The 14,026-nt window shown below is 38.8% G+C and overlaps 1 protein-coding gene across 1 annotated transcript in view; it reads left to right on the forward strand.

Annotated features, from left to right (window-relative positions):
* The window catches only part of col28a1a (collagen, type XXVIII, alpha 1a), a 52,562-nt gene that overhangs the window by 27,252 nt on the left and 11,284 nt on the right, over window positions 1-14,026 (forward strand). The window contains exons 11-22 of the mRNA XM_030740503.1: window positions 386-454; window positions 752-823; window positions 3,803-3,871; window positions 4,031-4,102; window positions 8,719-8,787; window positions 9,080-9,148; window positions 9,294-9,362; window positions 9,456-9,524; window positions 9,686-9,754; window positions 9,862-9,930; window positions 10,244-10,312; window positions 10,982-11,062. Of these exons, the coding sequence (XP_030596363.1) occupies window positions 386-454; window positions 752-823; window positions 3,803-3,871; window positions 4,031-4,102; window positions 8,719-8,787; window positions 9,080-9,148; window positions 9,294-9,362; window positions 9,456-9,524; window positions 9,686-9,754; window positions 9,862-9,930; window positions 10,244-10,312; window positions 10,982-11,062 (846 nt within the window). The remainder of the gene's footprint in view (window positions 1-385; window positions 455-751; window positions 824-3,802; window positions 3,872-4,030; window positions 4,103-8,718; window positions 8,788-9,079; window positions 9,149-9,293; window positions 9,363-9,455; window positions 9,525-9,685; window positions 9,755-9,861; window positions 9,931-10,243; window positions 10,313-10,981; window positions 11,063-14,026) is intronic.

Genomic DNA, 14,026 nt, shown 5'->3' on the forward strand with positions numbered 1-14,026 from the left:
GGTGATTATGGAGTAACAGAATAGGACTAAATAAGGGAAGCAAAACCAAACACAATGCACACAGGACAAGTGTTGGCAAAATAAAACAGGAAATGACTAACATGACAGAAATGCAGACTTGAAATATAGAACACAAAGAAACCTTGGGGGCAAGGTTTGTTGTGACCAACACCACTACTTCTTTAAATATTTTCAATACAAATCAACTTGTTTCAAAAGTTTTCTTTGTCTGGACCTTGATGGTACATGAAGCAATGCAGTGAAATTAAAAAGAATAATATTTTTTAAGTCATCTTACACTGTTGATGGTTTCCTGATGTCTTCTTTTAGCCATTAAAAATAATACTTGCATCTTTGGTCAGTTTTGCTTCTTATTGCTTCCCAGGGTGACCAGGGTTTCCCTGGAGAACCTGGATCTCAGGGAAAGAGGGGAGTAGGTGAGCCAGGAGAAAAGGTAAGCCAACCACACTCCTCACCAGAAAGCTTTTGTTCAGAAGAATGGACAATATGTCTGTGTAGGTTCTCAGTCATCCAGGTCATAGTAGTCTCTGGAGCTTGAAAAAAGGCGACTAGACTCTCCAGCATTTGGTTTGAGAACTGAAAAAGCCTTTCGGATGAGAGGTGAAACGTATTCAAGAAACAAAAAAAGAAGTCCAGTCACCTTTTTTTCAAGCTCCAGAGAAAAGAATGGACGACTACACCAAGCAGGATGCAGCGGATGTTCTGAGTTGATAAAGGACTGGTTTTCCAGGGGGAGCTAGGACCTGACGGACCTGCTGGGATACCTGGAATTCCTGGTGAGGATGGAACTGTTGGGTCTAAGGTAAGTCTGGATAAAAAGTGTGAAGGAATAAATCTAATGAGAGTGTTATGGCCAAAGTCATAGTAAAAAGAAAGTACACCCTCTGTCAATAAAAATAAAAAAGATCCTCCTTAGCAGGTCTGGACATTAGGTAAATACAACCTCCAGAAGTGGCAAACGTACAGACATTCTGTACTTAAGTAGAAGTACAGATACTTGTGTTACTGATTCAACTTCTTTACTCAAGCAAAAGTGAAAAAGTACAGGCTCTGAAGAAAGGAAAGTAGCACTTTGGAGGACATTTCTACCAGCTATTTTGTGCAACGCTAACTGAACCTTGTGCTGTATTAATGTAATAATAAAACAATATTATTACATGAGAATACAAACTTTATTTCAGTCTAAATTCTAATGAATGCACTCAGCTTGAACACTGTCATGTAGAACACGAGCAGAGAAAAAGATAGAATTTTTTAAAAGCTCTATTTGCTGTTACCTACATTGTAGAGGGTGATTCTGCCTCACGAGTACAGTCAGGGGTTACAGTGGGACTCAGCAGGTGGGGGAACCCTAAGATAGGTTGTAGTGGCTCAACGTGTTGTAAAGAATCTCAGCTCACAATAATTTCTATTGTGAGCTCCAGTAGATTTTCTTTGTGTCGGGCTGTGATCAGCTGCTGCTCGTCATGTGGAGTTGCTGTTTATACTGTCTCTTATACTGACAGTTTGCAGTTGGTATAAAGGTTGAATTCAGTGAATGAATCCATCCATCTATCCATCCATCCATCCACCCATCCATCCATCCATCCATCCATCCATCCATCCATCCATCCATCCATCCATCCATCCATCCATCCATCCACCCATCCATCCATCCATCCATCCATCCATCCATCCACCCATCTATCCATCCATCCATCCATCCATCCATCTATTCATCCATCCATCTATCCATCCATCCATCCATCCATCCATCCACCCATCCATCCATCCATCCATCCATCCATCCATCATTCCACCCATCTATCCATCCATCCATCCATCCATCCATCCACCCATCTATCCATCCATCCATCCATCCATCCATCCATCCATCTATCCATCCATCCATCCATCCATCCATCCACCCATCCATCCATCCATCCATCCATCCATCCATCCATCCACCCATCCATCCATCCATCCATCCATCCTCTTCCACTTATCCTGTTCAGGGTCATGGGGGGATGGAGCCTATCCCAGCTGTCATAGGGTGAGAGGCAGGGTACACCCTGTACAGGTCACCAGCCTGTTGCAGGGCTAACATAAAGCGACCGACAACATTTACACTCACATTCACACCTATGGGCAATTTAGAATCACCAATTAACCTAACCCCAGTACCACCAGCTCTGTGCTGCACTAGTCCAGCACACAGCTTTACTATAAATTCACCACAGTACAGCAAACTAACCTGTTTATCCTGCACTAAACTGCAGTATTTTGAATAACATAAAGTTAGTCTACTTCAGTTTATTTTGCAGGACATTTCACAATATGAAAAAACATCAACTTCGCAAAATATGTACAGATCCAAGATCTGATTGAAAAGTGTAAGCTTTAAATTTCCAGTGTACCAGGTGTCACTGAGCAGTCCTTACCTTTACATCTAACCTCTCTGCTTCCTCTCCTTCCTCTTTCTTCCATCTTTCTCCATCTCTGAGTGAACTTCTCTCTCACTCTTTGCTCTCCCTAAAAATACAGCAGTTGTTCTTTTAGCTAGCAGACACACTGTGTGACAAACTGCACACACTTTGTGTTTTTGCTGATATTTGTTGTGATTTAGAAATGTTGCATTTGAAATTACCTCCAACATGTTACTCCCTTTATTTTCACTCCTCTTCAGCACTAGATGCTGAAGTACCGCGACTACAACTTACAGACATCTGCACTCAGTGCAGCCTACTTCAACCCCTGAGCACAGCATGATGCATAAATGATATGGTTTTAACTCTTTCATCTCTTTGTATGCAATACATCCTGGGGATGGATACACCAGTACGATTGTCCCTTAATTTGTTATTGTTCCTCCATTTAGGCTCAGTTGGGTTTGATGTTCGAAGGCGCAGTGACTGGAAATAAAAACTGAGTTAAACCTAAAGTAACAAGCCTGTTTTGAAAATGTAATGAGTAGAAAGTACAGATATTTGTGTAAAAATGTAGGGATTAAAAATAAAAAGTTGTCAGAAAAATAAATAGTACAGATACCTGAAAAATCTATTTATGTACAGTAATGAAGTATTTGTACTTTACTTCCCACCTCTGACAACCTCAGATGAACAACAACAAATGTCATATTACAGTCATTTTTTATTTAATGAAAAGTGAAAATGCAGAAGCAGTGTGTAAAAAAACTTGAAATTGTTTGGAAATTGCTTTATAACCCTTCCCAGACTGATGGGCAGCAAAAACTGCTTCTTTAATATCATTACTGATGCATTTCCTCCTTGGCATTGTGTTAGCATACTCCTGAATGCTCCAGACTAGCAATATGTCAAAACTTCTTTCATAAAAGTTGTCACATATGCTCAGTCAAGTGCATTTGATAAGTGATGGGACATATTGTGCCAAGGCTTCAGAGCATATGTTGAGAAATCAAGGAAATCTTTTATGAAGTGGCTTCTGTAATGAGGGAAGCCTCATTATGGGTGAGTGACACCACTGATTTGCTGCTGCAATTTTTTTTTAATGTATTAAAGAAGAAAATATGCAAATTGATGATGTCTTCAAAGAGTAAGTCAGGCTGAAATTTCAGCTTGAGATGTTGTGTACGATGTTTATTCTTGCTCTGCCCAGACTTCAGATTCTTGCATATCTGCCTGTGATATTTGTTGCACACAGTAGTAATAACCTTACCTCAGTATTGTCATATGAGCTAACAGCCTTCCTGTTAATCATGTTATTATCACTGAAGTGAACTTCTGTGTGATTGATTTAGTTTGTCCAATGCCGTTTATTCTAGGGAGAGATGGGGTTGTCCGGTCTGCGAGGCTCAGAGGGATCACCGGGGAAAGGCATTCCTGGAGGAAGGGTAATCTTTCATCATCTCTGCCTCAGTATCACATTGGCAGGATTCCAGAGTGACTTGAGCTACCTGAAAATGGTGTCACTGGTCTGGTCCATAAACAGAGATATGACCAACTGAAGACTGTATTTAATGATATTTATATTTCACCACTGTCTTTCACAGGGAGACAGAGGTGACCGGGGTCCAAGGGGACTCTCAGGTTTTCCTGGCCCAGTTGGACCTCCAGGAGCTAAGGTATGTTTAAATACAGGTGTCTGCTCAGTGTACCGTAATTAAGATAGTTGCCACACCAACACAGATGTAAGATAGAATAGAATAGAAGAGAAGAGAAGAGAATTTAGCACCTTGATGCCACTGTTTGTTGTGATTTGGCACTATATAATTAAAACTGAATTGAATTGAAAAGCGTTCACAGATTGAGTCAAACATTAAATTATGTAAAACAACATTTTTGGAATGCAGTGTCTGACATTCAAAGTCTGAATTTCAGACTTTTTTCCACTGAAAATCACCTAAAGCGTTCTCAGCGGGTACACCTACAACTGAATCCACCCACAGTTATTATAGACTCCATAAAGGATGAGGAAACTGTGTTCAGTTCACTTGAATGGATGGATCCAATATGAATAAGGATTACTGATTCAGACTGGATCTACCTGATCTAGTTTGGTTCAATTCATTCCCCAGCTCATCCAATCCAGATCCCTTTAGGACAGGCCTATTCAATTACTTTTTCTTCTGGGCCAGATTTGAAAATTTTGAGATGCCACTGGGCTGAAGACCCCCACTTATATTATTTCTTGAGATTTAACTCTAAATATGCTAACACCTGAACTAAGTCACAAAAATATATATAGAGGTATTCACAATAAAGGTTTTATACTGCATCATTTATTGATGAGCAAAATAATTCAAGTGCATTGCAAATTTTAACATTTGGTCCAAACCTTGACCAGAATATTTTTAACAAGGCATCTATTCGCCACACATATGTTTAATTTAAAAAAAAATGTAACAATAACAACTTTTTGCAACAGTAAAGTCTTCTATAACATTTTAGATGTATTTGCAAAAGTGCATTTGTTGAACTAGAAAGACCAACTGATGCAGTGCATTAAATATTTCAACAAAAGAAACTGCACCAAGTTAACATTTAATAACTGTAAAATTAAAGCTTCTTCTGCATATTCAAAGTAATGCTGACTTAATGAGTTCAGTCTTTGGGGTAAAATAAACACATTTATCAGTCCAAGCAGGGTTAAAACGGCGATTTTCATTGTCAATTTTACATTTTTGACCTGTCAGTGATATATGTTGGCGGTTGTCGCACTTGGAGACTATTCTGGGCTGGCGTTGCTATGATACGGGAAGCCGTGTATTCAAGTACAAGAGGAAGGGCGGGAATTTTAAAAACTGTCACAGCAAATATGATTTAAATGCGTTTTTGCAGCTTACGTTGGGTCAGTCAGGGGGTGGGCCAGTCAAAGGGGGTTCGTGGGCCGGATGTGGCCCCCGGGCCGCTAATTGAATAGCCCTGCTTTAGGATCTCCTCATAATGGCTATTTTGTCCTAACAAAATCTATATTACGTCTCACCCTTCCAAAATGACTGAAGTATCTCAAATGTAGATGACCAACATGTAGACTCACTTCAGTTCAATTTTATTTATATATATATATATATTATACAGGCAGAAGAAGGCTCAGGGAGAGACTGGTTTGGGGTAAGAGGAGGGAGTCAGGAAATGCTGTGGAAGAGAACCAGAGATTAAAAATAACTGATGATTAAATGCAGAGTGGTATATAAATGCAAAGAGTGTGAGAAGAGATGAATTATAAAGAAATACTCTGTGCATCATGGGACCCTCCCCAGCAGCCTAGGCCTATTCCAACATAACTAAGGAAAGGTTTGGGGTCACCTGATACAGCCCTAATAATACGTTTGACCAAAAAGGGAAATTTTAACCCTAATCTGTCTGCTGTAGAGTCATCGAGTCGCAGCTTTGCCACAAAGTCCACCCCCACAGCACATTGCTTGAGGCATGAAAAGATTTCATCTGGCAAAGTGGGGCATGACAGAAAAAGTTAAAATGCAGTGATAGATATGATTCTTGTTCAGCAGTTTATTCACTTTTTAAAGAGAGATCTTGAAAATTGAAGTAGGGACAACAAATGGTTTAAAGACATTTCTCAAATAAAGAGGATTTCATCAGTATCTGCAGTTCACAATATTGCCTACATAAAAGACTAAAAGTGGTACTGCATTACACCTGGGCAAGTAAAAAAAACACAATTGATTATTATGGTATTTTCAGAACACAGACTGTCTGCAGGCTGCATTTAAAACCTCACTTTAAAGGTTATTTATCGCAGTTTTCAAGTCTTAAAAACATTTCAGCCTCATCTTCACTCAAATGTTCACATCATATCCAACATCCCACTGCAACAGACATTTTTCCATCAGTGTGACCAATTGCAGCATGACAAATGATTGATTATTGATCAGTGTGTTCTGTGTCCATACAGATGAGTTTTATTTAAACTGATTGCTACAGTGATATACAATGTTTCAGAGAAACTGACTGACAGCTGCATCACTGTCCATAAAGGCACAGAGTTAGAAAGATGGTGCTGAAGAAACCTGTACCAGCTTATTCCCCCCAGGTTTCAGCATGTTCGTCCTTATTACACAACGGAACAAGGAGTCCAATTATTACATTTAATAATGTCATTTCAAACAGTTTTACAGATTAATCTGGGTCAAGACTGCATCTCATCCCCGTGTGGATGACATGAAGTGCCGACATTCTTTTTCAGCTTACAGTTTCATATAGTCACAGCTTATCAATCTTGGTTACATCATATACAAAACAAAATGTGGAAAACAGAGAATTTCAACAACAGTGTGACCTCAAAGTCTCCATTTCTATCATTGTGTGGTCTCCATCAGGGTGGTCCGTTGCAGAGTCAGAACACAAAGTTCCTGATGACACTAAACATTATAAGCTTCTGTATTTTTAATCAGTTATGTTTATCTTCCAGTCTAAGACAAATTTCTCAGGCAAGTAAATGTACATAAGGTAAGGGGACACATATACCATGAATTTCATGGAAACTCATTTCCTTCAGTGTTATGGAACAACTGTGTGGCAGGCGGGACCCCAGTGAAGACAGGGACTGACCTGTATTGATGGTACCCGCAGGGAACATATGTTAAATACAAGCTGAGCTGGACAAACTAGGAAACAAAGAAGAAACTATGAATAAATGGAGCACACAGTGTGAGGGGAGGATGCAACAAAGAACAGAGGAAGACTTATGAAATATATACACATAAGGTAATGAGACACCAAGGAATACAACTTATAGGGGAAATGAGACTGGGGAAAGCAAACATGAAAACCGAACAGGCGTGCTTCAATCACAGCGGAGGACCCACCCACTGAAACTCAAAGGTGTGGTAAACAGGAACACACAGGGGAGAGAGAGAGAGCAATAAAAACAAAGAAAGCAAAGAGTAGAGCCAGCAGGCAGACCATGACACTAATGCAACTGTTGCAATATGAATGTGTGAATGTTAGCTAGAAAGCACTTTGAAATAGAAAACAGTACTTGTATGAATGTGTGTGTGAACGGGTAAATGCAAATGTGTTGTGTGAAGCACTTTGAGTGCTCAGCTAGAGCAGAAAAGTGCTATATAAGAACTAGTCCATTTACCATATAACCTGCTCCTGTCGTATTTAGCACAAGTTACCACAGTAATTATCCAGGTAAAAAGAGAGCCACTTTTCCTGACCTAGAAAACTCTGACTTTAAGCTTGACATAGTTCCCTAACCCATTAATTCACCCTCAGGTCCTAAAGAAAACCTTTTCATTTTCTTTTATAGAATTCTTAGAAATACAGAGCACATATCCAGAGTGTCTTTCTGTCATCTGGATTCATTTACCCTAACATAGCAATCAGGGACTAGTGAGTTGAAAGCTGGCTTTTAACTCACTAAGTTAACCCAGGGTTTGCTGATCTAAGTACAAACGTGTTCATGTGAAAGGGTTGTATTAGCAGTTGGCCAGTCACATTGAATAGTGTACCAGCAGCTGAATAGCTGTTTATTTTGTTTATTTTCCATTTTAATTTAAAGGTCAATTTTCTTTCATGCTTTAGTGATTATGCTGATTGTTTTTCTCTTTGTGTAATTCATTTAACATGTATCTTGTTCCAATCAGCCTAGTGTGTATAAATAGCCCTGCCTTAACCTTTGTTCTTGTCTAATTGTATGTATACATTTTCTTTCTACTTTACATGCCTTTTGTGATTTCCGTGCACTGTTGGATTCCTACTTTGTGAACTTACTTTAGTTTGGAGGCTTTGTAATAACCAGCTTACTTTTGTTTTACTTAGTCTGCCTTCATATTCAGCATCTGGATCTTCTACACTCTATTACAACAGTCTGGTTAGACAGCATCTTTGAGATTATGGGCCAAGTACAGTAACCTCAGTTTTATCTTTGGTCTTTATGTGTTTGAGACTTACCTGTATTTTAATTATCTGATTTGCCATCTGGTTTTCACAGACAGCTATAGGAATTACCCACATAGTAGTGCAAATGTATCCAGTTTAATTTTACTATAATGCAAAATGTTTTGATCCCAGCACAGAAATCCATGGAACTCCATGACTAACTTTTGTGTGTGAGGCAAACTGCTAAATCCATTACTGAAATATTTTAATTTAAGTGGTCCTCTTCTGGTGAAAGTTTTCTATTTGAATTTTTAAAAGGTTGTGTCATCACAAATGTTTGTCCAGCTTAGGTTATTGACAAGCACTTAGTGATTATATTTCCTCTCCTCAGGGAGAGCCTGGCAATCCTGGAATGATAGGCCCAACTGGACCAGCTGGGCACAGTTTTCCAGGTCCAAAGGTGAAAATCCCAAGAAAAATCACTTCATTCACACATACAAACTCACCTTAAGAATTTACAATTGCAGTCACCAGTTGCTCATTCTTACATCTGTGCAGTTTGACTGTGGCACCAAATAATTTTGACCGTGGCACCAAAAAAAAAAAAAAAAGCTAGCACTACATAACCCAAAAGAAAAGCTCCCACCCAGCCACCCTGTCCCAAGGTTTAAAAAAAGAAAAAAATTCAGTAAATGTATTGTATTCTCTCTTTTTTTGGTCAGTCCACTGTTACTGTTTTGTTCAAATGACAGGGAGAGCCTGGGCCTGTGGGGCAAGCTGGACCCATTGGAGAACCTGGAACAGGAATCATTGGACCCAAAGTAACACTTGTGAAAATCACTAACTATTGCTTGTATTATGTAGAGTGTGTTTGTGTGGTTTTCTTTTCTTTCTTTCTTTTCTTGTGTGCTCTATTTCCTTACATACAACCTGTAATTAGAACCATATGTATTTGTCATTCATTAGGGAAACAAAGGAAATATTGGATCTGTTGGGCCACCAGGGATAAAGGGATACAGCCTGCAGGGACCACAGGTCAGAAGCGCAGAGAATGAGGGTAAAATATAATGAGCTTAGATACAGTGCAAATGAAAAAACAACAAAAAAAACATTTTTGTTGACAATTAGGGTGTTACTGGCTTACCGGGAGTACAAGGAGTGATGGGACCTAAAGGGAAAGGACTTCCTGGACCTAAGGTGAATGTTTTTAAGAATTCATGAAGTGGAGTCTTCACAGGCATGTCTGCTCAGACTACTGGGGTGTATAGTAACATTTTGACAAATCAAAATTAGAAATATAGAAGATAAAAAATATAGTAAGCAGGCTCATCTTGAAAGTGTTATCTATTTTGTGTCAGGGTGACAGAGGCTCATCAGGTGTTCCAGGCCCATCAGGTCCTTCAGGAATTGGACGTTATGGACCAAAGGTCAGGGATTTTAACAGTTTCTGCTGTTCTATAAATCATTCCCTTTGTATGACATAAAGGTATTATCTTTTAAGGCTGACAATTACTTTAATGTATTATATTCCCAGGGCTCTACAGGGCAGCCTGGTCCACCAGGCCTGCCAGGACCCCCAGGAGAAGGCATCCCAGGACCGAAGGTTAGTAAGAAAAAGATGTGGTGCATAGGGGCAGTTAAGACACTGATTGTAATTTTTCCGAATTGTATTGTGTTCAGGTATGTGCCAGGTACTTCTACTTAAAAATTCAGCACCTAGCTGTGATGGAACTGACTGTTTTTATCCATTATCAGATCCCACAATCAAGTGTACTCTTCCTTCTTGTGGAATTAGTCTGTATTAATTCCTCAAGAATTACTGTACTGGTGCATTACAACAGTCTGTGGTGTTCTGAAAGTCTGTATAATGATGACCCCCTTATTTTCCTTATCAATTCTTCACTCTTTATTCCCAGGGGGAGCCTGGGTTTCTGGGTCCAGTGGGCCCTCGAGGAACACCAGGAGATGGTCTTCTGGGAGAAAAGGTACAATAATTTGTCATGATCCTGGGCCATGGGCCCAGTGCTCCTTATGTTCTTGAGTTGTGTTGTTTACTTATGAATGAGGATTTTAGTTTGTCAAAGTTTTCTGTTTAGTCATTTGTGTTTAGTTCCTGTTTCCCTCATGTTGTCTTTCCCATGGTCTGTGTTCAGGTGTTTGTGTTATCCCTCTGGTGTCAAGTCTGTGTTATATTTTGCTTCCCATGTCCTCCTGTTCAGTCATTGCTCCTGTGTATGTTTTGTTCTCATGTCTTAGTCCCTTGTCTTGGGTTTAGTCTGACATCCCGGTGTCTCGCTGTGTGTTGTGTTTAGGTTTCTGTCATGTTTAGGGTCCCGCTGTGTAAAGTCTGCGTGTTCCTGGTTTGGTTACTTCCTGTTTTATTTTGATACTCCTTTATGCTGTGTGCTTGTATTTAGTGTTGCTTCCCTTGTTTTGTCTGTGTAATTATATTCTATGCCACGTTTGCTATTAAACCTTTAAGTTATCATTAAGCTCCTTGCCTTATAAGTCCTGCATTGGGGTCCTGTGCCTCACTTACCGCAGCATCAAACCTGACACAATCAGCTAGTGTATGACAGTTGCATGACTTGTCACATATAAGTCACATAACAGTGCTCCAAATCTTCATTGATAGTACTGTTGCACACTTACAGGGTGATCAAGGTATTCCTGGAGACAGAGGAAAGAAAGGGGACAAGGGTGACTATGGAGAACCGGGATCATCTGGACCAATGGTAATTCACTGGCTTTAGAGATACTTAAAAATATAGAACAGTTCCTTTCCACAGTTCTGTGAATGATTTAATTTATTTCCATTTTATTTTAGGCCCTGGTGTTTTCTGTTTATGTAAAATGTACTCAGAAAACAAAGCTTCCACATTTATGCTGTGTTTGTTACATTTTCCATCCTACTGTATCACTACTGTTAAAGTTGTTTGACTGAGAATCTCATTGTTTGAGACTTGGGTAAATGCACTTAAAAATATGCCATAAACAACATTCAGAATCGCAGACTATCACACTAGAGCACCAGTGTCTCAGAATACCTCACACTTCACCCTGCTGTTTCACTTGTAATGTGATGTAGACTGGTAGCTGTAGATTTTATTTTTTTTAATCAAAATGGGTGACCTATGGTCATGAGTTCTGGGTAATGACCAAAGAATAAGACACAGACCCTACACTCCCATCCAGCTACCGCCCAATCTCTCTCATTAATTTAGACCTTAAAACAATTTGCAAAGATTTTGCCAGAAGATTATAAGAAATCACTTCATCCATTATACAGGTGCTGCTAATAAAATTAGAATATCATGAAAAAGTTGATTTATTTCATTAATTCCATTCAAAAAATGAAATATGTATATTATATTCATTCATTACACACAGACTGAAATGTTTATTTCTTTTCATTTTGATGACTGACAACTAATGAAAACCCCAAATTAAGTATCTCAGAAAATTAGAATATTACTTAAAACTAGGGGTGGGACTCGAATAAAAAACTTAAATTAATTAGGAGCTTTGTAATTAATTAATCGAAATTAATCACATATATATATATATATATATATATATATATATATATATATATATATATATATACATCACACAATCACATTTAAATATTTAACATGATAAATATTAATTTAAGTTTGGTTGATGAATGAATCAATATACATAAGCTTAAACTTCAAAATGTTGTTTATTTTCCCACCAGTCTACTACACAGACCAATGAAGGGTGGAAGTGCTCCTGTGATAAACTCCTGAAATTAAAGTTAAGCATCATAACTGGATAGTTTTAGTCAACATTAATGTCTCACTTAATATAGTTGGAAATTAATAATTAGCTCAGCTGTATTCCTTGATGTTGTTATGCTTGTTTTAACAGCTTATTTTGAATTAAAGATTTAAAATTAAACCACAAAAAGGAGCAAAAGTTCGTTCTCGTTTAACCAGCTGCTTTTACACAGCTGTGCTTCACACTCATGATTGCTAGGCAACATGAATCAAATCCAGAAATTACACCGCGCAAGAGAAAAAAATTGAACTCACGCGCTTTTATTTTGAAGGCGCAACGTAGCATCATGCCACTGCCCTCTGAACGGCTCCGAGTGTTGGGGAGCCGGAGACAGTGGCAGGAGTCAGAGACTCTGAATGAGGTAAAACGGTCTGTTGGGAATGTTACCATGAATATGGCTGTTTGTCAGTTTACTTTCATACAGAGGATAAAGTTTACTTACTGGACAAGAAGTCAATTTGCAATGAATTTCAAATGAGAGGTGGAAAAATCATTTTGGCTCTTCTGCTTAGGCCAATGTTTTTATCCATGTCTGATGATTATAAAACATATATGTAAATTATACATGCAATAATATAGGTGTACACAGCACTATTTTTCCAAGAAACATTTGAAAAAGAAAAAAGTAAAAGATCAAATAGCATTTTTTATGCTTTGCTCCAAGTATTTACAGATCTGTCAGGTTTCAGATATGTGCCCCCCCAATAGTAAACCCCTTCCTACGCCCTAGCTCTCCTCTCTTCCTCCAGACTCTGGGACCTTGATTTCCAAAGGAAATGCAACATTGACTTTGATCAGAGAACATAACTTTGGAGCACTCAGCAGCAGTCCAGTCCTTTTTGTCTTTAGTCCAGGCGAGACGCTTCTGACGCCGTCTCTGTTCAAGAGCGGCTCGACACGAGGACTGCGACAGCTGAAACCATGTCTGCATACGTCTGTGCTGGTGGTTCTTGAAGCTCTGACTCCAGCTGCAGTCCACTCTTTGTGAATCTCCCATTTTTGAGTGGGTTTGTTCCACAATCCTCTCCAGGGTGCAGTTATCCCTGTTGTTGGACACTTTTTTCTACCACATCTTTTCCTTCCCTTCACCTCTCTATTAATGTGCTTGGACACAGAGCTCTGTGAACAGCCTCTTTAGCAATGACCTTTGTGTCTCACCCTCCTTGCGTGAGGTGTCAAAGGTCGTCTTTTGGACAACTGTCACTCGGCAGTCTTCCCCATGATTGTGTAGCCTACAGAACTAGACTGAGAGACCATTTAAGGCCTTTGCAGGTGTTTGAGTTAATTAGCTGATTAGAGTGTGGCACCAGGTGTCTTCAATATTAACCTTTTCACAATATTCTAATTTTCTGAGATACTGAATTTGGGTTTTCATTAGTTGTCAGTTATAATCATCAAAATTAAAAGAAACAAACATTTGAAATATATCAGTCTGTGTGTAATGAATGAATTTAATATACAAGTTTCACTTTTTGAATGGAATTACTGAAATAAATCAACCTTTTCATGATATTCTAATTTTATGACCAGCACCTGTACATTCTGACCAAACAGGTTTTATTATGGGTAGTCAGCCTCACAGACTAATAAATGTAATAGATTACTGTTCCATTAACAAATTAGAAACCACAGTTGTCTCATTAGATGCAGAGAAGGTATTTGACCTGGCAAATTTCTACTAGCAGTTCTACACAAATTTGTATTTGGCTCATCCTTCATAAACTGTATCAAAACACTATACATCTCTCCAAATGCACATGTTAGGACAAATTATCTCACTTCCCAAAACTTCAAGCTGCAGAGGGGCACCAGGCAGTTTGTCCGTTTTTCCCTTCACTTTTTGTCATTTTCATTGAGCCACTGGCAGCAGCAGTCTGACAAAATGTAGATATTAA

This window comes from Archocentrus centrarchus, chromosome 11 (genome assembly GCF_007364275.1).
Source record: "Archocentrus centrarchus isolate MPI-CPG fArcCen1 chromosome 11, fArcCen1, whole genome shotgun sequence".
Lineage (NCBI taxonomy): Eukaryota > Metazoa > Chordata > Actinopteri > Cichliformes > Cichlidae > Archocentrus > Archocentrus centrarchus.